Source organism: Neolamprologus multifasciatus, chromosome 23 (genome assembly GCF_963576455.1).
Source record: "Neolamprologus multifasciatus chromosome 23, fNeoMul1.2, whole genome shotgun sequence".
Lineage (NCBI taxonomy): Eukaryota > Metazoa > Chordata > Actinopteri > Cichliformes > Cichlidae > Neolamprologus > Neolamprologus multifasciatus.
Window position 1 is genome coordinate 16,630,572 of NC_140460.1, and position 25,485 is coordinate 16,656,056.

Here is a 25,485-nt window from a genome sequence, read left to right on the forward strand (position 1 = left end):
TGTCATTCATCTTTTGTCTTTCAGCTCTAAGCAGATTGACAGGCCATCTGCTGTATCTGCTACCTTTCACTACTATTCGCCTCTCATTCATAAATTACTGCATCGCCAGTTTGCTCTAGACACAGCTGAATACACTTAGTGTGATCAGGGCAGAGACAAAGAGTGAGAGAGAAAGAAAGAATATTTTCCCAAACACTTCTCCTCACCAATCATTTCAATTGACATGACCTTGTCAGCTGCCGTACTTACAGAGCAGGAAGTATGCTGTCAATCATGGATTTCCTTCTCCCTGCCACAGAGAAGCACAGACCACAAATTATTCATTTTTTCCCCCATAACTCATGCATTAAAAAAACCTCAAAGTTGCCATTCACTGTATACTTTCACACCACGAATACTGTACAATACACACAAATTATAAAATAATTTCCACCCTGATGCGTGTCCCAGTAGTATTCTAGGTTAATGCAAGAAAGGGTAAGACCACTGGGGACAAATAAGAAGAGCAAACAGCAGTGTAATGGAATAATCAAGCATCTCCATTAAGACTCTGTTCACATTATGTGGTGGTTGGTAGCAAATGAGGTCCTTGCATGAGTGGGAGTGCTCAAATGCAGGCTTATTTGCTAACAGATATATGGGACTGTCAGTATTTAGAAAAAAAATAACAATCTTTTTTTTTTTTTTGTGGTACGATGGCATTTTACTTCATGCCATGCATTTTCCTTAACTTTGGAAGCATAAGTAAAAAGAGCCTTTAATGTCCCAATGTAAACCTGTTACACTCTAAACTTCTAACAAGGGTTGTATTCAGTTATATTCTCAATTTGCAACATATCCCCATTCTAATGGGTCATCTATTATTTATCCATATCATTGTGGATTTCGTACAGCTTTAAGGTTAAAACTCATGTCACAGCTTGCAAAGCAAAATACAGCAACATCCTTACAAACTCCAGATAATATTGCTGATATAATTTTTCACACTTATGTGACTCAAGGTTAAGGGAGAGAATACTGTTAATATAATTTAATCTGACCATGAATTCTACAAAGTGCATCAGTATAATAAGCAATGAATTCAATATTAAACATTAACCCTCTTTTGCAGAGCATTGGCCTTAGGCAACAGAAATTTTCTTAAACCAAATGTCTAGTTAATGCTTTTAGAAATGATTAAAACAAAACAAAAATGGTCAAGCAGAGAAGAAGAAAACACTTTTTTGATACTTGTCATAGGAGGACATGGTGTAAGATGAAAGGAAGATTATTTGCCTTAAAAATGTATTAAAATGATATGACATAAACTATAAATAAAACAATGTGTGTGCATTTGTCTGTGTGTGCGTGCAAAGGTCTGTGTAGAGACTGTCCCTTTTAAGTTTTCTTCATTTTGTCTATTTAGAATTGTGTTTTTTCTGCCTTCTCAGGGCAACACTATTTGGCAATGGTGACTTTTTAAGCATACCCACAAATGTATTTAAATATATTTGCATTTTTATTTACCTCACTGCTTTAAACATTTTGAGTCAAAAATAGGCACGCCATTAAGATAGACAACAATGACAGTGAAGGGAGAGAACAGTTTGAGAAGACATGAAAAATAGTATTTTAAAAATTGCCTGTCTAGTTGATATAAAGTCATTTACACATAACTAAATCAAATGTGTAAATATTTTTTTCTGACATATTTATGCCATCCGAGTAGACTTACAGAGCATAAAGCATACAAAACAGGAGTATATTGCTATGCTGCAGTCAGTCTTGCTGTGTTTTCAGTGTTTTCTTAAACACACACACACACGAGAGTAGCTTAGCGGTACCTTGGACAGAGACCTTTGATGTTACACCTCCACCATCTGTTGGAGCAACTCTTCCAATTTTTGAGGTTACAACTCCTAATGGTCCTATTACTACTGTGACCACTTTTGACTGGCCCTTCATGCTACCCAAGCTCAACTTGGAACATGAGTAAGAGATACATATCTAAAGCCATACTGGCTCAGGCAACACCCAGCATTGGCACTAAGCAACCAGGATGTATTAATGAGAAGACTACTGGAACAAGGCATATATACATCTGTATTTGGTGAGCTGTCGTTATGGGGAGGCCCAGGTCACACCAGGTTTACTGTAGGGTTTTTTATATCACGGACTGTCTTATGTTTTGGTACCATATGTGCTAGACTGTATTATACCATATTATTTTCCAGTAGATAACTATACACCTTTTCTTTTAATTTGCAGAGACTTATAAATTCAGAAGTTAGTACCAGCTTCTATCTCCATTTGCCCCCAAGTTGTGGCAAGTGTTGGGGAGATTCTGTAACATTCAAACTGGAAAATACCTTAAGGAATGAAATGACAGTACACCATTATAGATAGTAACAGAAATAGTTAATTACACAATTAGTAAGATGTTTTGCTACTGTTAAAAGACTTTCAGATTCACAGCTATGAGAGGATCCAACGCCAAAACTGATGTGCTACATATAAATTGGAATATGGGCTTGTTAAGAAAGTCTTGAAACTTGGTTTATATTCGATAGGATCTTTCTAAGATTAAGAAGTGTAACTGCTTCTTTTATTTTAGCCAGCTATGCTAGCTTGGTACTACACAAAGTCTAGCCTTCATGTGTCTGTCTTATCTCTGCAGAGTAAAAAAAATCAACATGAAGCATATTGGAATCCATTTAGCAGCACAGCCAAAGGTAGACTTCATTTCTGCATAAAATATATCCTGGGTCTCGCATGCCGGTATCCATCCATAACCACGGCATTAACATCTGCACGGTGGCATGTAGCTGTGAGAGTTTGTTACAGGCTGCAGGGCCATCAGAGAAAAACCTTTATTTTTATAGTGTTCATGAATTAAAGATGGCTTCCCCTGGGGTGTTGGAGGAGAGCAGAGGCTTTATGGATCCCTCACTCTCTCCTCCGCATTAAATCTCCTGAATACCACAGGCCATGTCTCACGATGTTAGACACGGAAAACAATAACAGCCAAACATTCTTATCTGGTAGGGTGTTTTTGTATTTCTTCCTCTCAATACCAGTTTTCTTTCTTGTTTTCTCTCTTGGTTCTCTTGGATGTTGTTATGCTTGCTATATTCCTGACTCTAAAAGTTCAAGCCAGTCCATTAAAAACTGCATTACCCACAAGTCAACAGGTTATGTAGCCCATTACAGCTGAAGGTCAAGTTTTCTTGTTCCGTGGTGGGTGGATTTTGGAAAACAAAAGAGTCAGATATTTAATGGAAAAGTATTGCAGGCAAACACTGAATAACATTTTACATTTCAGATATCAGCAGTCCATCACTATGTTTTTTGTGATGACCACAAATGTAAAGACTTAATTTAACAACAAAAAAGAAGCAAATGATAAATATTTTAAATGTATAAATATCTAAAATTTGTCAGCATTGAAATGTGTTTATGTGAGGTTAAATTGTTAGTATTTTGATAGGAAGTGGGAAAGAAGACTATCGAAAAACAGACTGCTGATAAAAGCAGTCAAATCAATAGTATAAACTCAATATAAATATATATTAACTTGAAAATAGATATAAACTGAAGTATGCAGGACTACACTCTCTGCTGAGATTTATCCAAATGCTACAAAACGAACTCACAGTGCAAATGTGTAACTGTAACACTTTGCACTGTTTGTTAAACCCTTGAATTAAAGCTAAAAGCTAAAGGTATCCAATTCAGTCATATCTTTGCTGTCCAAAACTGCAAAAACTGTGTTGTTGTTCAAATATTTATGGACCTAGCAGTTTATACTATGGCGGATTCAACTGAGTCTCAGAGAGCAGCCCTTACTGCTACTGACTAATTCTTGATTCTTCTTTAATTCTTTTAAGCTAATACAAAAACGATCACAGACACTACCAGTTCCAGAGTTCTAAATGTAACAAACATTGGCACTTGTGATCGCTGTGGGGAGCACTACAGGAGTGAAATGAAATCAACTGCCTGTAAACACCAGAACAGAACACCAGATGAGTTGTAAAGGGACCAAAAGGGGCTCAGTGACTGACATTGGACAACAAACAGTGACAAGGATCTATTGCTCATATACTTGATCTTGTTTTCAGTGTTATATGAGACTATATGAGCAGCAGAAACCTATATTTTGTGGTACATAAAAACATAGAGGCCTTAATTAAAACTTTTTTTTTTTTTTTAACTTTTCGCTCCCTTTCTACTCTGAATTGTTATTTACAGACTTTTGAACTCAACTTACCTAATGCACTTATTTCAGCAGCACACTCACATAATGAGAATTCTACAGTCCCTGCTGTATTTTCAGGTGCTCATCACCGGATCCCAGCTCAGCAAGAGAAAACATGGGCAGCATTTAAATAGCACACATTTTAGTCCATCTTTGTCTTAAAAATGTAAAACTGGTGACAGTCATCTGAAGTGTCTTCATGAATTACTGACTGTGAATATGCAAAATCCCTAAGGGACTAGTTAGAGTGAAGCTATTAAAACTTTTGTAAATCTAATTAAGCTCTTTGAAGAAGTATTGTATGTCTTGGTTTCAACATAGATTTGACACTTGATGTCTCATATACTACAATTATCCAATCCAAAAATATAATCCCGACGATATTCTTGAGACTTTCTATCTGTTGAGCAAATAAAGTGAAATTTTGATAACACCGATCATTTCATTGCAATGCAGTCATCTGCTGGCTAATCTTGGTTTTAGGCGTTTATGTTTTTGTGACTTTGATAACTACCACTTGTGCGAAATTTGTCATGAATGGCACCGATCTCTCCCAGCTGCACAATTTGGACCTCCTCATCATCAAATAGTTGAGGACTAACTTGAGAACAAAGATGTTGCGCTAGACTACATCTTATATCTGCAGGTCCTGCCTCACAACCCTAATCTGAAGTTCTAAAAGTATAGCGTTCACACCCAAATGTGTCACAGACGTTTGGTTGCATGACGCAGTCATTCAGAATATTATGCACTGTTGTGGCTAAGTGGTGTGCTCTTTTGCCCTCTCTCTCTATTTCTCTCTCACACACACTGCAAAAACTGTTTCTGCCATTAGCCCACTCAGCTTTCAGTCCCTTTATATGGCAAGAGCATACACATACATGCACCTTCACTGGAATAAACACCTCCATGTCCCCATTTTTCCAACCCTTAACACCTTTTCTGTGATCTCTCTCATCCATCCCCTGTTTAATCCCCTCTTTTTCTATGGCCTCCACCAAATGAAATGCAAATAGCCCAGCATAACCTGGGGCGTCATTTATCTAAATTAGAGTGCCAAGTGTGGATCCCCATGGGGCTCCCATATGCTAGCGCAGTTAGCGTCATTAGCTTCATTAGCCCGTGTCAGACCATTAATTACACATCAAGCCTATCAGTTAGCTGTTGCTGAGAGTTCTCATCCACTCTGGACGTCAGTCAGCAGTAAAGAAAGTAAAAATAAGCCTTTATAGCTAGGAGTGCAAGAAAAATAAATTTATCTGTATCTTTAAAATGTGGGAATTATTAAAGAAGAAGAAGAAAAGAAAATGTTATAAGTGCACTATTTTCATGTCAAGCTCGCAGATACAGGACAATAGGAATCAGGAACAATCACAATTTAAATTTACTTTATTCTTTCATATCTAGACTAAACTATTGATGAAAAAAGAACTCAAAGTAGGCAACCTGCCATCCAAGTATCATTTGGAGCTTCTTTAGTTATATAAATATTTAAACTTGTTGTAAAGGTGTAAATTATCGACAGTGTGTGAGTTCTGATGTTTGATAATGTGGTGAACAGAATCATTGCATGCTAGATCCAAGAACCACAGCTGAGTGTCTGCTTTGCGTGGCCTGATATAGAAGACAAGCTATGGTAGTAAAGGGATGTTTTTTGCCCTGAGGTGAGCCTTTCAGACAGCACTTAAAGTACTTTGAGACTGACAATAGCCCTCTAGCAAAATAACACACAGGTCTATGTCAGTGTGGGCATGTTGCTAGAGGTCAGCAATGAATCAGAAAATTCAATTTAAAGTTTACAGAAAAAAATGGCTTTGATGTTAAAAAAAAAAAAAGAATTAGATGGTAGTCAAACAAAGATAACACATTATAGTTTTGGTTTTAGGACACTTTATGCCTCCCTAAATCATAATGTGCCAGAGTTCGGCTCCACGGTATTCGGAAAGGCACAAATAACGTGTTTTTTACGAATACTTTTTTCAAACAAATACTTGGACAACAAACAACGACAAGGATATATTGCTCCTATACTTGATCTTGCTTTCAGTGTTATATGAGACTATATGAGCAGCAGAAACCTAAATTTTGGGATACATAAAAACAGAAGCCTTAATTAAAAACTATGAATACGCAAAATCCCTAAGGGACTAGTTAGAGTGAAGCTATTAAAACTTTTGTAAATCTAATAGCCAGAGGGCTATTTCGAACAAATACTTAAAAAAAAAATTGTATTTGGGAACAAGGAAAAACTTTACATCAAAAAGCAGAGTTTCCTTATGAGACCGCAGTGCATGACCGGCTGAGTGAGTGACGTGTGAAAGAGGTGACTGACACAGGCTGCTGCACACAGCGACAGAGAAGGCTCGGCTGAGTGAAAAAAGACTGAACTGCATCACTATTTTTGTTGAATTGATTTTTTTTGTACCTTAACTGGGTTCCAGACGCAGTTTAAAACTTTCGCGAAGATTGGGAGATTATTCCACTGCGCTGCATTATTGACGTCTGCAGTCGGGAGCTCTCATGTTCACTCTGTTTACGTAGCTCTGTTAGCTTGGTAATTTAGACAACAGGCTGTTTACAGAGTAATGTTAACGTTCGGTTAAAAAGGTTAAAACAATGCTTGTGTAGTCACTCACTAACTTAGCTGAAACTCCCCACATGGATTTGAAGAGTGTTGCTGCTGCTGCTGAGCCATCTGGCAAGAACATAAAAAACAACAGCCAATGGCTATTATGTTATTTTCTTTTCAATGACATTCCTTGTTACATGTTTATTGCTGGATTTATGGAAAAACATCAACTAATATTGCATATCCATAATTATTATAATGAATAAAATTAAAGAATACTTACACTATAACGTTTGTTAGAAGTGTAACGCAAAAAAACTGGATTTTTATGCCTATTTTGATTTTTACTCGAATACAAATACTTTTCCCTCCTCAACAAATACAAATACAGATACAAATACCGGCTCATCTCTAGTAGCTATACATGTGGGTTTTTTTTTAAGGTGGTCAAAAGTTATTGGAAAAAGTAACATATGTTTAAATATAAAGATTGCTTGTAATACCTGGGTCATAATTTATTGTGAGTCAGTCAGAGAAGTTAATGTTGATGTCATCCATCCCAAGATTTTTTTTCTAGAACTGTCTAGGCTTCTTTTTTTAGATGTGTCCTGATAAAGCCTTATCTGGCCTTCCTGTGTGTATCCAGTTCTTTTCACCTTGTTATATACCCTTACATTCATGAATCCATGTCCTCATTATCAGTGTTGGGTAAGTTACTTTAAAATAGTAACTTAGTTACATTACTAGTTACTTCTATCAAAAGTAACTCGGTTACTTCAAGTTACTCGTTACTTTCAAAGTAACTAGTTACTAGGGAAAGTAACTTTGGTTTTACTCAGAATTCTCTTAGTGGTTCACATTCCTCTTCCACTGGAAGTCCCAGGCTTTTCTAAGCCCAAGTCAGCCAAGTGGAAGCTAAACTGGCTAGTCTTTTAGCATCAATTCATATGTAAATTAGGTTGTTACTTGAGAAGTGGGGGAGTGGGGGTGTGTGAATGATTGCGGATTTCTAACTGCCAACTGCCTATTTGTTAGTGTGTGGGGGTGGGGAGCTGCTAAAAGCTGTGAACTTCCTTTCCTGTTGAGGTCAATGAAATTGTCATCTTGCGGGGTTTACTAGGCTGCTGCTCAGCAAACCTGTGAAACCCACAGTATAACCCTAACCCTGCAGTATATTGCAAGTAAACCTGACAAGTTTGGGATCAAGTTTTGGGTGGCTAACTGCCAACTGCCTCTTTGTTAGTGTGTGGGGGTGGGGAGCTGCTAAAAGCTGTGAACTTCCTTTCCTGTTGAGGTCAATGAAATTGTCATCTTGCGGGGTTTACTAGGCTGCTGCTCAGCAAACCTGTGAAACCCACAGTATAACCCTAACCCTGCAGTATATAGCAAGTAAACCTGACAAGTTTGGGATCAAGTTTTGGGTGGCTTGCGACCTAAAATCCAAGTACATTTGCAATGTCTTCCCATATCTTGGCAAGGGAAGTACATTTGCAAGAGAGTTGGCTCACTCTCATATGGCTGGGAAGAAGGCAAGAAAAGAACAGTTGCTTTGGACACAACCCTCCACACCTTTTTTGTTTGTTGTTTTTTTTGTACTGTTTTTATCAATAAATCTCAGCAACAAAGGAAATACACCCATGTGTGTTGATTTCTCCCTAAGATGGCAAACAGAAACACAAGTTTCCTTGTGGGTTAGGGTTAGGCTAACCCTAACCCTAGGGTTAGGCTAACCCTAACCCCTAACCCTAACGGCTCAGCACCACCTTATTTACATAACAAAAGCAGCAGTTCACAGTTCAGTTCAGGATATTAGCTAAAAGCGTACCAGCCATTTGGCTGGTTGGCGGGTTTTAAACGTAGAAAAGCCAAATGGCTGCTCTCTGGGAGTTCCAGTGTTAATGTCTTGCTTCCATAACTTTGCCAGTCTTCTAGCTTGCTTACTTGCCACAAGTGCACTGTGCCACCTACCAATAGAAAGGAAAAGATAATGTGCATATTTCCACGAGAGAAATCCCACGCCTGGACCATCATTGACCCCTGCCATGATTCTAGCCTACGTCACAGCGTCATGTGCGCCTTTTACATCCAACACAAAAACTGCAGTCGTGGTGCTTTGATTGTACTCAGAACTAAAAAGACAAAAAATCAGCCCGGGCGTTTTGACTAGAGACCGGCCCACCATTATAGGAAAAATCATAAAGCCTTTGAATGAAAACAAACGCTGTTGTGACAGTGATGTACACTGTCTTGATGGTATATATGCATCAATCTATCAATCGTTTGTTGTAAGATTCAGATAATTATTTTTAAAAGCTAGACATTTTAAATGAGAATAAGAAAGAAAAGTATTTCTTTGTGCCCACCTCTCCCTGTTAATGCTCTACCTGGCCCCCCTGGCAAAACTTTGCTAGATCCGCACCTGCACAGTTACCAGCTGTCAGCTACCTAAAAAAGGATCTTGGGGTTATCTGTCTCTCAGAAACAGTTCATAACTTCCCTTCAACTCATTTATGTCACCTAAAAGGTAAACCTGTTTCTCCATCACCTTTTCAGCTCTGATAATTCAGTAAGGACATCTCCTGGTTTCATCTTCATGTTTCCCTCTCACCAGATAACCAAACCGACATCATGACCAGCAGCTTTTTTGCAGCTGTGGCTCCAGCAAACATCAGCTGATACTAGAAATTAATATTAAATAAATTCTAACAACTGCTGATCAAGCTTAAACGTGCTGCTGTTGTTTAACGCGACATTGGCTGGTTTCCTCTTTCTGGCGCAAAGTGGGCGATAAACAAACAAGAGAGCCGATCAGCTGATCATTGATCAGTTTTCATGATTGAAGTAGAAACAGGAGAGAGAGGGGAGAGAATGAAAGAAGAAGAGGCAGCTGTGCAGCGTAAAGACAGAATAACTCCCGCTTTGTGTCTTTTTCATTGTAGCTGAATTACGGGACAAACTGTTCCTTTTCACCTCAATAAGAAACGCGTAATATTTTATCTGAATACCAGACAGGACAGTTGGCAACTCTAATAACTTATGAACAAAATAAAGTTCAACATCATTAACTTCATAGCACCCACCCAGCTGTATAGAAACTCTGTCATGCTAGCTAGTACGCAGTACGGAAAAAGTCAGAATAACGAAAATAAACTCCACCTAAACTTGGTTTATATCTGACTCGGATAGCCTGCAGGTCATAACTTCTTACCTGAAGTTCAGTTCACACTTGGACCGGCGGCCGCCTCGGGTCTCTTTTCCTTCTGCGCCCCCTTTCCCTCATCCACCTGCTGCCACCACTTGCTAATGTTACAGAATCTGTGGAAGCTCCGCGATAGCCACCACACGAAGTAACGAGTAACGACCCTATCTAAATCCCAGTAACGACTAACGCGTTCCTGATTTTGGCATAATAACTAGTTACCGTGCTCGTTACCACAATAATAACGTAGTTACTGTAACGCGTTACTTAATAACGCGTTAGTCCCAACACTGCTCATTATACACTCTGACAATAATACCTCTATGCTTGATGTTGTGAAGGGGTTTCACTGAACCACGGAAAGAATTCTGTAATCACTCACTTTTACTGCTATCACTTCCAACATAAATGAAGACAGAAAACTAAACAGCAGTGACATTTTGTAAGTTTAATGAAGTTTGGCTAGCTGGAATATAATGATGTGCTACGTGATCGCTAGCGACACAGCTATGTTAGCATAATATAAACAGTGAAGCTGGAGGATGAACGCTAACTTTTTTCCACTCGATAAAAGTTAACGTAAGGGTTCCCGAATGCAAATGTAATTGCATGGCAGGACGCTGTAAACAGACCAAACTTCAGTCAGGAGATCAACTTAGATAATCCATCCATAATACGAGGTTAGTCATTAATATACTGCTGCATGGGCTGGGCTGTAGTTACATCGTAAGGTTTTAAAAACTAAGCTTTAAAATGATTAGCGGTAATAACCGAGAGAGGCTGACTGTGATCACTGACTGTTTTTAGGGGCTTGTTGAGATTAAATAGAACAAGATACAAAGCATTAAAACATGTTAAATACACAACAGCCTTATTAAATGCAGGGTAGTTTGGGCCCGGAAGCAAGATTCATCACGTCATCACTTAAAGACTGGATAGGTTTATTTGGGTTTTCTAGTCTACCAATGACCTCCTTCACGCTGACATTCTTGTAGACCTCATATTGAGAGTTCCACATGTACAATTACCAAATGCAGGTTCAACACTTGGATTTGACTGCAGATATTGTATTTGCTTAACCTTGGACAAAAGAATGAAGGAACAGGCCTCATCTAGCCATAAATGTTCTTGTAATTTCAGTTACTTTTGATCTTCTGAAATGGAGGCCTATGTATAAAAATTTATTTTGTTCCTAAATATTTCAATGCAATATTTTTATTCAATCATTTTAATTAAATTTGAAAGTCAAATTTACTAATCCAGATGTTCCAGAATGCAGATTCTGATGTTTGAAGTTGTAAATTTTAATCCCGATCACATCGCATAAATATGGATTCAGTTTGTAAATCAATAAATTACAACTGCTGTGTCCGCTCTCCTTTACAAGTTATATGTTGGTTTGCCTTGAATCGTTTTTTGGTGATGATTCTAAAAGAGAGATTAAATGTCTTGCAAGTTCTAAGGAATCAACATGGTTTTAATTTAAAAATCAACTAAGTGGCTAACATTCCACACACTTTTTAATTCTGCAAAGATATGTGAGGAACACCCACATTTTCACAAACAGTGTCATGAGGAAATCAGGAAGACAAATTAGGTTGTTTTGCTCACCCACCCTGTGACTCAGTTATGATGAACTTGTACTTTGTTGAAAGTCACACCTTCTCTCAAACCCTCTGTACACAAAAACACAATTAGTGCTAAATATAGCCTGGATCATGCTGCTGAACAGCTAATGCACATCACTCATTATCACCTGCCACTGTCACAGCATGCTGGCACACATACACACACATAATCAGTGTCACCTTCCCACTCCCTTAAAACTAAGACCATCACATTGCTTGTGTGTTGTCAATGGCAGGTATATACAGATAAAGCAGGTGGAGAACTGGGGTTTTATGGCAATGACTCTCCAAACTGCATGGATATATTCATTTTAGAGCCTTTGTCAAGAGCATAATGCACAACGCGCATATGTGAGTGTGTAGTCTAGGTATCACTGGACTGTTATTGAGGGGATCTACATCTGTTTCCATATTCACATTATGCAAGATATCAAACAAAAAAGAAAAAATCCCCATAATGCCAGTTATTATAGTGAAGACATTATTTAAGGTAATGGTAAGGTCAGACTTCATACATTTTAGTTTTGTTCAATTAAAAAAAACATTTCTATGTCATATTTATAAACTTTAATGACCCACTGAAGAGATATGCATAATTTTACCTTAATGCCGCATGAAATAATACTGCCCTTTTCTCTCTTTGCCAGTACAGCCATCTACTTTGAGCCAATGAACTAGGTGTTTACATTTGTTCTACATCCTACATGGTGGTCTTCAAGCTTCTTTTATAACAATGTCCTGTCTATACCTCTACTATCAGCTATCCATAAAAATCTAATTAATGATTTTAAGAGTAGCTTAACAGCGATAAATCTATATACATTTATATATTTTATATATTTATGAAACAAGAACTGGTAAGAGAAACTGCAATTACAGTCAGCAAAGGATGAAAATCAAAATGATATAATGTTTTTCATGCATGCAGTGTGTGAATGTGAGAGTGAATGAATAGTGGTATTGTAAAGTGCTTTGAGGGGTCCTGAAAATATATAAATGCAATCCATTATTATTATTTAGTACAGTCATTCACTAAATAATTTTTGTAAGAAATCATTAAAACATGATCAGTTTGCCTTGGTTGTGTTTTAGCCACCAACATTAAGAACAGTTCCCTGGCAATAAAGACTGGATTCATTTAAATCAAAAATTCAAAAGAGGGTTGTTTGATCGATACAACTAGCAAATCAAACAAATCCAGGAATGGAGCTTTCTGAATTCCTCCAAAATTGCAAAAACCTTTGAGCCATTCACCGATGAAGAGTTTGTCAGAGTGTTTGGTGGTCTGTGCTGCATTAATATGCTCTGAGAAAAAAGAAGCAATTGAGAATTTGGTCCCCTCCAGGCGAACTGTAACAAGAAGGATCAAGGACATTGTGGGAAATCTGGAGCTTCAGCTGAAAAACAAAGCAGACAGTTCTGACTTTCTCCTTGGTTCTGGATGAGAGCTGTGATGTCTGCAACACAGTCCAGTTACTCATCTTTGTACATTGGATAATAATTGAAAAATGAATATGAGATTACAAAGAAGCTGGCAGCAATGCTGTCAGTGGAAGAGACTATGACAGGGAGTTTGCAGAGGTAACTGCATCCTTGAATAGGCTGGAGCTAAAAATGACAAAATGGGAATGATGATTAAACAGTGATAAAATGTTGTTTATATTCTGCCTATTTTTGATTTTCATTGCATGGTTCTAACATCTACTGTACTCTTACAAATGGGAGTTTATTAAGAGATACAATGAATATTGAGCAGAACAGAGTTCAGGTGCAATTGTCCACAACAGTCCCAGTTTCTCATGGGTCCCCTTGGAAAAAATTAATTGCTCACCACTTTAGAAAGTCTATAGGCATCTGTTTTCAAAATAACAAGTGCTTTTAAATAGGCCATAGAGATGAATGTGGATGATTGCCTCTGTGCTACCTCTTAATGTCAGATGGAAAACAGTTAAGAAAAAAAGATGGAATACAAATTCTGTAAGTGATTCACCTATTACCAAATAAGTTTCTTCAGTTCTAAAAACAAAAGATGGAGAGTCCTAGGTATTTGAACACTAGTGGAGGTCCTCTTTGTAGGTGGTCGTTGACCTACTATTGGTCATGTGGGTCATCGCATGAGCAAAGATGTGAAAAAAGGCATGGCCATTACTATAAGGTTAAGGTCTGTTAATAACGTGATAAGGGCCACCTCATCACGTGACCTATTGAGTTCACTTGAGGCTGGCGTGAGGGGGGACTGAAGTGCCAGCGGAGGGTTCTTAAGACTGAATTGTAGCCGGCTGATAGTTTGTGAGCCACCACTGCTGTTCTATGACCTAAGCTGATTTGATGAAGGGCCGGTTGGGATAACCACGTTTCTTTACATGTGTGTGAGTTCCTATTCTTTCCCCTCACCCTTAGAGGGAACACTTTCTCCCTGTTATTGGAGGGTCCTGAACACCCCAAATTTGTGTTCCAGTGGGTGGTGTGAGTCAAAGAGTAGTTACAGTCCTGTGTCTATGGATTTCCAGTAAACTTCAATGCTATGATTTCCATTCTCTTCAATGAGCACAGCACACAATGGTAACCTGTTATCCTTGGTATCCTCCCTGGTAAACTTTGTTTTTATCCATTGACTTGAAGTGGTCAGTGATCAGTGAAGGCTTCTACTTCTCTGGTCTTTGAATTTAACCCAAGTGTCATCCACATATTTGCACCTGTCACTAGGAGCTATCACTCTAAAGGAGCCCAAAGCTTTACTTTCCACTTCCTCCATATGCAGCTTGGCTACAATGGTTAACACTGGAGAGTCGATGGCATATTGATACTTACTGTTGTATTTAAAATATGTGGTTGTAAGGCAGTGGTCTAACAGCATGCAAATCGGAATCTGGGTTAAAGCTGGTTCTGTTGTGTAAGTAGCTGTCTGACTGGAGTCATTTTATGACAGTCCCCACAGCCTCTGTTGTAGGTGTTCAGGTTGTAGGTATACATACTTTCATTTTCATCTGGAGTCAGACACCTTGTTAGTAAAGTCAGTGTACATGCATCTTGCAGCCTGCTGTTATGCGCTGGATTGTCACAGGGGCTTCTTTACACAGCCTGCACCTGGGGTCTTGCCTGGTGTGATAGACCCCAGCCTCTGTGGATCTTGTGCTCATGGCTTGCTCTTATGCTGCATGATTAGTGCCTCTGTGTGGTCTTTCAGTCCAGCTTTGTCAAACCACTGGTAGAACTTCTGGATGTCAGCCACTTCCTCTATCTGCCAGTGATACATACTGCACAGGGGCCTATCGTTCTATGATGGTTCCTCCTCTTCCTCGGGTTTCTGCTGCCTTAGTTATTCACTGAACACACAGTCGGTTGGGGCCATCTTTCTGATGTCTTCGTGGGTGTTTGTTGTCTCATCCTGGATTGTGGTACTGAACCTCACCAGTCCCTGGCCCCCTTCTTTCTGCTTAGCATACAGTCTCAGGGTGCTGGTCTTGGGGTGAAACCCTCCATGCATGGTAAGGAGCTTCCTCGTCTTGATGTCAGCGGCTTCTATTTCCTCCTTTGGCCAGCTTATTATCCTAGCAGGGTATCTGATCACGGGCAGGGCGTAGGTGGTGATAGCCTGGATCTTGTTCTTACCATTCATCTGACTCCTCAGGACTAACCTTACCCTCTGCAGGTACTTGGTGGTTGCAACTTGGTTCCCATTTGACTGTGGGATCCCCAGGCACTTCTGGCTGTCTTCAATGTCTGCAATGTTGCCTTCTGGTAGTTTGATCCCCTCAGTTCTGACTACATTCCCTCTCTTTGTTATCATCTGACTACACTTCTCCAGTCCAAAAGACATTACAATATCATTAATCTATATCCTGGTGGTGTGAATCACTGAATCAATGTCTCTTTCACTCTTGGCATATAGCTTGATGTCATCCATGTACAAGAGGCGGCAGACGATTGCACTTGTGCTATGGGCTTGAAGTTGGCCTCTAGTGTTGTATACCACATCCCCATTGCGTTCCCGATGAAGGCTTTTAGGGTCCTCTTGATCTTCTACAACTCTAGGCATTCCAGGATCCAGGTGTGGGGCATTGAGTCATAGGCCTTCTTGTAATCAATCCAGGCAGTGTACAGGTTGGTCAGCCTTGCCTTGCAGCCTTGGGCGACTGCTTGGTCTACCAGTAGCTGGTGTTTTGCACCTCTGGTATTCTTGCCAATTCCTTTCTGTGCCCCGCTCATGTATTGATCCATTCATTTAAGCTGCTATGATACCTGACAGGAGCTTCCATGTGGTATTGAGGCAGGTTATTGGTCGGTAGTTGGAAGGGACCAGTCCCTTCAGAGGGTCCTTTTGGATCAGGACTGTCTGGCCTTTGGGTAGCCATTCCGGGTGTCTCTCATTGACTAGCAGCTGGTTCATTTGTGCTGCCAGATGCAGTCAGCTTCTTCAGCCAGTAGAAATCTTCATAATGGAGACCCTGTCTTGGATTTCTGCCACTGTGATGGTTACTGGACCCTGTTCAGGGAGGTTGCCATGGTCTACCCTTAGATCTACTAGCCAACAGAACCAGCTTTACCCCAGCCACTATGGGTTGCCTCCTTCTTCCAGTATTGCTCCGTATCAGCCTTGGTGGTGCTGTTCTCCTATTGTTCCCCTGCCACTGAGAGTACACCTTGGCTGGTTCTGTGGAGAACAGCTGGTTTATTCTCTCTGTAGCTGGCCAAGGCTTTGAGTCTCTGCTTAGCAGTTTCCAAGGCCTCAGGTATAGACAGCTTTCTGTACTTCTTAGGCACCTTCTTTGTCACACCTTTCTGCAGCTCTGATAGTTGACTAATCTCCCTCCATGCTACCTTAATCTTGGCCTCTAGTCTCCTTCTCATCATGTGACATCATCATGCTCTCATACACATTTACCACATTAGTATAGCCAGAGAAATGCTTGTAGATATAGACAAAGAGAGAAAACATAAATCCTTAAAAAAAAAACAGCTAGCATTTTTTTTCTTCTGCTCTTCCTGAAGCACAATTATTCAACATCTCACATCTTAGTGTAGCCCAAATCTACCTGGCAATGCTTCAGGCTAGGTGGGAGTATGTGAACGGTTGTTGTGTGTGTGAGTGTGTGTGTGTGTGTGTGTGTGTGTCCGTGTGTGTGTGTGTGTGTGTGTGTGTGTACCTGGCAGAGTTCTCGGCCAGTCTCAGTGAACAGATGGTCCTCCAGCAGGTAATAATGACCCAAGACAAACTCTTAAATTGATTATGCCTTTGTGAGGGCATAGATACAAAGGATCACTGCCATTATGTGTGTGTGGGGGAGAAAGACACGAAAAAGAAAGATAGCAAGTACTCCGAGTATCAGCCCAAATGTATGATTTATTTTTAAAAGCACGAGGAAAAGGGTAAAATGGATTGAGATTCTATTATTGTTAGGATTACAACAACAGCTGTTGACTATATTTCTTATGGCAGATATTGCATGGCTGGCTGCAAATCAGTATTGATGACTTTCTTATGAAATCTAACCCTGAATAAATTATAATGATAAGTTACACAGTTTTATTATGACGTTTTTGTCATAAAAATGTGTTATCACTATAACAAAATTATACTAACTACAGTAATATGTGAAGAGAGCAATATCACATTCTAAATAAGTAATAAACACAAACAGTGCTCTTATCAGTCCTTATTTGTCCACCAGCCAAAAGTTTATCTAGAGTATTTAACTCCTGTTATATCTGTCTGAATTATCACCAAGTAATTTGGCTCATGCCTATTTGTCTTGTGTAGCTCTTGCTCTGCTAATAAATGATTTGGAAACTGATCAAGAACTGTTTCAATTTGTCTGACTAAAAACCTGGTTTACACCAAAAACGAATATTTCAGTGTAAATGAATCAACCCCCAGCTGTCACATTATATTTCACAATCCTCAAACCAAAAGCCGAGTAGGAAGAGTGACAACAATCTTCCACTCAAACATACTAATCAACCCAAGGTCATTTGAACATCTTACACTCAATCTCTCATGCCCTTTACCACATTTGTGTGTATGGAAATTGTGTGTGTATAAGAAATATGTTCAGCAATTGATTGAAACATGCAAACATGCATGGAAATTCAGTATAATAGACAAAAAAGTGTTTTAACAGATCTAATGAGGTTAAAAGTCAAATTGTATGACTATATTTACTCTTCATCACAGCCTGATATCTCTCAGGCAAGCTTTCTTGTAATTGTTTTAACTATACTTCAGTAATAGGCTTCTTGAAGGACAAAGGTCTTGTCTGGATGTTGGCTGCTTTTTGTTCAGTTCTCTGTCAAGATGCTTCAATAACGTTGAGGTCTGGGCTCTAGGAAGGCCAGTCTATAACTAACAGTCTTCCCTTATGTTTTTGTTCTATTCCAGTATAATTTTACTGAATTGCCAGTATGTTTGGGATCATCGCCATGTTGAAAAAACAAACCTTTAGAAAGCCTCTACCCTGTTTTACAGATGGCTGTACAATGATTGTTCTCCTCCCCTGACCTCATCTGCACATATTGACTACTACCTGAAGCAAATGTTTGAAATTCAGAGTGTTCACTCCATAAGATCTGTTGAACTAAAGAAATAGGGAAAAAATATGTCTTTGAGCCGGGCTGCTAGTAACAAAGCGCTTACAGATACAATTTTAAATTGATGGTTTGTTAAGTTTGTCTACACAGACAAACTTAACCATCAAAAGCTTAGGTGCCTTTTTTGGATGGCTCCACACTTTTACAAACCGAACTTTTACAATGTCCTTGAAAGAGGTGTATATGGGGGAAATACTAATCATCAAAATTTATATAAGTATAATTTACAGTGCCATTACTCAATCTGTAGTCAAAAAAATGATCTAAACTTCTTTATTTGGAGGATCATTTATTGTTTAGGTTTAAATGTAATTAATACTTCTCCTGTTTCTCTGTCCTCTAAGGTGAGGTCAAGCTTCTTCATGGCTAAAATATAGAATAGAAGCATGCTCACAAGGCACTCGGTACAGAAAATAATTACATCAGCTTCATATCTGAGGCTTATTTCCTTTTGACAACAGAGAGATAGGTCACAATAAAGCAAGGTCTTTTCAGTTGATGAGTACAGCCTCTGTATATTCCATTTCAATGAGTCAGATGAAAATTTTGAGGTATACTACAAATCCCACTATAAAGTGGACAATATAGCGGATAATTCAACAGCAGTTTACTCACCCAGCCAATTGGCTGTATTGGAGCAAAGTCTAACACTTCAGCATTTGCTTGAAAGCTGGATGGAATTATTGTTGCTAAAAACAAGGAAAAACGCAAGAAGATAATTAATAAAAAGAAGAAAAAGGGTATAGTAAGTTATAGATGCGATTATGAATATAAAGAAAAAAAAAAACAGAAATGGCTGAATGTCAAAATCTCAGTCAGCCCTAAGGCAATTGATAATTTAGATATGAATACTCTCCCTTAAGTATGCAGATGAAAATGAGCCATACACACAGCACGCAGAGTGCCCTTCCTGCAGGCCTTATTAGTTGCTATTGGGAGGACAAAATTTGCAGTGGTTATATCATGGCCAGTGGCTCAAAAAAAGAGGCTCAAGTAATGAATACTGACAAAAAGACAACATTACAAATTAATACTGAATGTAACAAGGTGAAGATCCTGCCTATTTTGAACTTAAAAGGTGATGATAATTTAATTCAAGGGCAGAATTTTTTCCATTGCTGCTACTCATGTACAAAGTTATGAGTAGTTAGTGGCACAGCTGTTTAATGGCAGAAAATTATTGCAGTTAAAATCAAGGATCCTAGAGTTTGAAAATCTTAGGTGACTTTCTTCTTGAGTTATAGCATTCACAGGATCACAGGAAAACTTGACTTTGACATTGCATCAATGATATTTGAAGGTTTTTGCAGGATTTTTAATAAATACAGTTATGGTATCAGTGGTATGATATTTGCCCTCACGCAACATTTTCAGAGAACTTGACTTCTGACCTGGGATAGCAGATTTGTTTAGCACTTAGTTTAACAGGATGTTAAGCAAAGTAGGTATTTAGCTGTTGATAGTAGTTATAGCACAGCTGCTTAACATCAGCTTATTATTATAGATTAATATTACTATATTAACGTCATTGTGAGTATGTATGCAGGCTGATGTTAGCATACTGTACAGCCTCAGAGCACTTCGGATTTGGTTAAACTGGGATTTCACATTAAAAGAGAAACATGAGCCTTCAATCCACTAAATCCACACTGACTCTGATGTCTGTCCTTGAAAACTGTCTGTCTGTCAGCAGCAGAGAGCTGCTTAGAGGAGTATAGCTGGACAAACTGACTTCATCTGGCTGACTGACAGCACAATTGTACCTGGGAGAAAATACCTTGAATGTAAGCTCAGCATGGCAACAATCAATATTCAATTCTTTTTAAACTGCTGCTCAGACACGAAATTTCACTTGTACTTTGGCTTTAGTTCACAATAATGCACCTCAATTACATCTCTGGCATCCCCCACCTTCCTCTGTAGTCAGAGCACCTTAAACACTTAATGTAAGTATGCAAGGTTTGTGTCTTGTTTGGGACTTTATTAGCTTTGTTTGATTAGCTTTCAGTTTCTCACTGATTTAGTTAGAAGGGGAAACTAAAAACGTCTTGGTTATATTTAGGCACCAATAAATGAAAGTTAAACCTTTAATTAAAAAAAAGAAAAATCATTGTTAGGCCATTATTTTTCATATGTTTTTTTGTTTATCTTCTTATTGACCTTGTAGTACCATATTACCCTATTAGAGCACTTCGCTCCCGCTCTGCAGGCCTACTTGTTGTTCCTAGAGTATTTAAAAGTAGAATGGGAGGGAGAGCCTTCAGTTTTCAGGCCCCTCTTCTGTGGAACCAGCTTCCAGTTTGGATTCGGGAGACAGACACTATCTCTACTTTTAAGATTAGGCTTAAAACTTTCCTTTTTGCTAAAGCATATAGTTAGGGCTGGACCAGGTGACCCTGAATCCTCCCTTAGTTATGCTGCAATAGATGTAGGCTGCCGGGGGATACCCATGATGCATTGAGTTTTTCCTTTCCAGTCACCTTTCTCACTCACTATGTGTTAACAGACCTCTCTGTATTGAATCATATCTGTTATTAATCTCTGTCTCTCTTCCACAGCATGTCTTTTATCCTGTCTTCCTTCTCTCACCCCAACCGGTCGCAGCAGATGGCCGCCCCTCCCTGAGCCTGGTTCTGCCGGAGGTTTCTTCCTGTTAAAAGGGAGTTTTTCCTTCCCACTGTCGCCAAAGTGCTTGCTCATAGGGGGTCATATGATTGTTGGGCTTTTCTCTGTATCTATGAAGCGCCTTGAGGCGACATTTGTTGTGATTTGGCGCTATATAAATAAAATTGAATTGAATTGAATTGAATTATTGAAATTATCTACATATGTGAAAAAACTTTGATAGTAGTCACTTGGTGTTCGCTCGCTCTGTGGTATAGTATCGCTTCCTGTTCCTGCTCAAACACAGTGGTGTTTCTGAGTAGCTTATTTGCTTAGCAGTTTAATTAACAACTTTTAAATACATTCTTTTTTCACAGTATAATCTTCACGTGCTTCATCCGAAGCACACTTTCTGTGTACTCACTACCTAATTTATAGTATTCACTCACTGTCTCTGTACTGTTTCGCTAGCTTAGCTCGTAGCCGACCCGTTAGCACCATGGCTACTTCACCTGTCCCTTCTGCACTTTCTTGCTCATTGTGTCAGATGTTTAGTTACTCCTCGGCCTCCTTTAGCAGTAATGATATCTGTAACAAATGTAGCATATTTGCAGCTCTGGAGGCCAGGATTACTGAACTGGAGACTCGGCTTTGCACCCTTCTCTCACCCTTAGCTAGCCAGGCCCCTGTAGCTGGTGCAGCCGAAGATAGCGTAGGCCCCGCTAGCTGTTCCCCGGCAGATCCCAAGCAGCTGGGGAAAGACGGCTGGGTAACGGTGAGGAGGAAGCGTAGTCCTAAACAGAAGCCCCAGGTACACCACCAACCCGTTCATTTGTCTAACCGTTTTTCCCCACTCGGTGACACACCCGCTGGGGGGTCAAACTCTGGTAATTGGTGATTCTGTTCTCAGACATGTGAAGCTAGAGACACCGGCAACCATAGTCAATTGTCTTCCAGGGGCCAGAGCAGGCGACATTGAAGGAAATTTAAAACTGCTGGCTAAGGGTAAACGTAAATTCAGTAAAATCATAATTCACGTCGGCAGTAATGACACCCGGTTACGCCAATCGGAGGTCACTAAAATCAATATTGAATCGGTGTGCAACTTTGCCAAAACAATGTCGGACTCTGTAGTTTTCTCTGGTCCCCTCCCCAATCAGACCAGGAGTGACATGTTTAGCCGCATGTTCTCCTTAAATTGCTGGCTGTCTGAGTGGTGTCCCAGAAATGATGTGGGCTTCATAGATAATTGGCAAACCTTCTGGAGGAAACCTGGTCTTGTTAGGAGAGATGGCATCCATCCCACTTTGGATGGAGCAGCTCTCATTTCTAGAAATATCGACAAATTTATTAAACCCCTCAAAATATGACTATCCAGAGTTGGGACCAGGAAGCAGAGTTGCAGTCTTACACGCCTCTCTGCAGCTTCTCTCCTCCTGCTACCCCCCAAAAACCCATCTCCATAGAGACTGTGTCTGCTTCCAAAAAGACAAAAAACAAACTAAAAACCAGCAACAAACAACTTAAACATTTACAAAGAAAGAATAATACAGTATCCATATCTGAACCAAAGAGTAAAACAGTGAAATGTGGATTATTAAATATTAGGTCTCTCTCCTCCAAGTCTCTGTTAGTACATGACTTAATAATTGATCAACAAATTGATTTACTCTGCCTTACAGAAACCTGGTTGCAGCAGGATGATTATGTTAGTTTAAATGAATCAACACCCCCGAGTCATTCTAACTACCAGAAGTCTCGAAGCACAGGTCGAGGGGGCGGTGTGGCAGCAATTTTTCACACCAGTCTATTAATTAATGAAAGACCAAGACAGACTGTTAATTCATTTGAAAGCCTGATGCTTAACATTGTCCACCCCAGCTGTGAAACTCAGAAACCAGTCTTACTTGTTATCATCTATTGTCCACCTGGGCCTTACACAGAGTTTCTGTCTGATTTCTCAGACTTTATATCTGATTTAGTTCTGAGCTCAGATAAAATAATTATTGTGGGTGATTTTAACATCCATGTTGATGCTAAAAATGACAGCCTCAACATGGCATTTAATCTGTTGTTAGACTCAATTGGTTTCTCTCAAAATGTAAAAGAACCCACCCACCACTTTAATCACACTCTAGATCTTGTTTTAACATATGGCATAGAAACTGAACATTTAACAGTGTTTCCTGAAAACCCTCTCCTGTCTGATCATTTCTTGATAACATTTACATTTACAATAATTGATTACGCAGCAGTGGAGAGTGGACTTTATCAAAGTAGATGTCTTTCTGAAAGCGCTGTAACTAAGTTTAAGAATATAATCCAGCCACTGTTATCATCGTCAATGCCCTGTACCAACACAGAGCAGAGCAGCTATCTGAACGCTACCCCAACAGAGGTCGATTATCTTGTTAATAATTTCACCTCCTCACTACGTACGACTCTGGATACTGTAGCTCCAGTGAAAACTAAGGTCTCTAATCAGAAGTACCTGACCCCGTGGTATAATTCTCAAACACGTACCCTAAAGCAGATGACTCGTAATCTGGAGAGGAAATGGCGTGTCACAAATTTAGAGGATCATCATTTAGCCTGGAGAAATAGTTTGTTGCTTTATAAGAAAGCCCTCCGCAAAGCCAGAACAGCTTACTACTCATCACTGATTGAAGAAAATAAGAACAACCCCAGGTTTCTCTTCAGCACTGTAGCCAAGCTGACAAAAAGTCAGAGCTCTTTTGAGCCAACCATCCCTTTAACGTTAACTAGTGATGACTTCATGAACTTCTTCACAAATAAAATTTTTATCATTAGAGAAAAAATTACCAATAATCATCCCACAGATGTAATATTATCTACAGCTACTCTTAGTGTTAGGATGCCTGGGTCGTTGAACCAGGGTTTTTGAGTTTATTATATTATTTATAATTTCTAGTCTTTGGGTTTTCATTAGAGTCATGTCTTATGGTTTGTTTCTGTGTAATCCTTGGTTGCTGTCTCCCCTGTCTGCTATATCCCCGTGTCCAGTCGGTGTCTGTGTCTGCCCTGGTCCCACATCTCTGTTCCCTCTGTTGTAGTGCCTGCATGTGAGTCTGTGTCTTTTGTTCAGTCTGTGTTATGTGTTTCCTGTTTTACTTTGAAGGTCTCTGTCTTATCTCAGTGTGTTCAGTTTACGCTTCCTTGTCTCGTCAGTTCTGATTTGCCCCAGCTGTGTTTCCCTCCTGTTGTCCATTCCCTGATTGCTCCCTCTATGTATTTAAGCCCTGTGTTTCAGTTTGTCATTGTCGCGATCTACCGTTTATTTAGCTGTGTGTTTTTCAGTCCTTCGGTGTAAGTTTATTTTGATTCTTCCAGTTATGTTATATTTGAGTTTAAGATTAAAGCGGTTTTGAGTTTAAGTTTTGCCTCCGAGTGTCTGCACCTTGGGTCCTATTCCTGTCTGCACGCAGCCGTTCCCTAACAGAAGATCGCGACCATAACATGGACCCCGCAGACTCTTTTTCCTCGGAGTTCGACGGCGAGATGATGCGGATGGTGAGTCTGCTCGACCGCATTGCCCAGTCGCAGGATTTACGGACTATGGCAGTTGGGCTAAGTGCAGTAGATGCCATCATTTGTCATAACCCTCAGCTCTCTCAGTTTGCTAAGGACACTCAGTTGGATGGCACCATTACTGCCTGGAGAGAGCAAGTCAAGGCTGGTGAGCTTGCTCTCTCACTCACTACATCTTCCCAACCGCTGCCCCAGGACAACACACACTCTCCACCTGTCTCAACACTGCCGCGGACTTCCTCTCCCTCCCCACACCAGCCGGGTCCTCGTTCGCCTACCTTCTTCCTGGCGGCTATGTGGTCAGAGGATGAGGAGGAGGTCTCCTTTTCTCCACCGGTTCCTGTTTCCTCATCCCGAAGGAAACGGCGCTCAGGCCGCCGTCACTCCAGGACGGTTGAGCAATCTCCTGTCGGGGACGACGGTGACTGTTTGTGGCATGCTCCATTTGAGCATTCTGATTCTGGACATTCTAACATCACACCCACTTCATCTGTTGGTCCCGCTGGGGGTTCTGGAGAACCGCTCCAGCCGTCCTCAGTCTCCACTGGAGGGGCTGAGTGGCCCGTTCAGCTTTCTGTCTCCGCTGGAGGGTCCGAGGGACCGCTTCAGCTGCCTGTTCTCGCTGGAGGGTCCGAGGGGCCCGTCCAGCCTCCTGCCTCCGCTGGAGGGTCCGAGGGACCGCTTCAGCCGCCTGTTCCCGCTGGAGGGTCCGAGGGACCGCTTCAGCCGCCTGTTCCCGCTGGAGGGTCCGAGGGACCGCTTCAGCCGCCTGTTCCCGCTGGAGGGTCCGAGGGACCCGTCCAGCATCCTGCCTCCGCTGGAGGGTCCGAGGGACCGCTTCAGCCGCCTGTTCCCGCTGGAGGGTCCGAGGGACCGCTTCTGCCGCCTGTTCCCGCTGGAGGGTCCGAGGGACCGCTTCTGCCGCCTGTTCCCGCTGGAGGGTCCGAGGGACCGCTTCAGCCGCCTGTTCCCGCTGGAGGGTCCGAGGGACCGCTTCTGCCGCCTGTTCCCGCTGGAGGGTCCGAGGGACCGCTTCTGCCGCCTGTTCCCGCTGGAGGGTCCGAGGGACCGCTTCTGCCGCCTGTTCCCGCTGGAGGGTCCGAGGGACCCG

The 25,485-nt window shown here is 40.5% G+C and overlaps 1 protein-coding gene across 9 annotated transcripts in view; it reads right to left on the reverse strand.

Annotated features, from left to right (window-relative positions):
* Positions 1-25,485, reverse strand: part of naaladl2 (N-acetylated alpha-linked acidic dipeptidase like 2) — a 490,790-nt gene that overhangs the window by 296,933 nt on the left and 168,372 nt on the right. For 4 of the 9 annotated variants that reach the window (XM_085150607.1, XM_085150610.1, XM_085150608.1 and 1 more), the window contains one exon: positions 207-289. The exons of 3 other annotated variants lie outside the window; for them this stretch is intronic. In XM_085150607.1, the coding sequence (XP_085006733.1) occupies positions 207-225 (19 nt within the window). In that variant the 5' untranslated portion in view covers positions 226-289. The remainder of the gene's footprint in view (positions 1-206; positions 290-25,485) is intronic. 2 more of the 9 variants (XM_085150612.1, XM_085150611.1) reach the window with 1 other exon arrangement.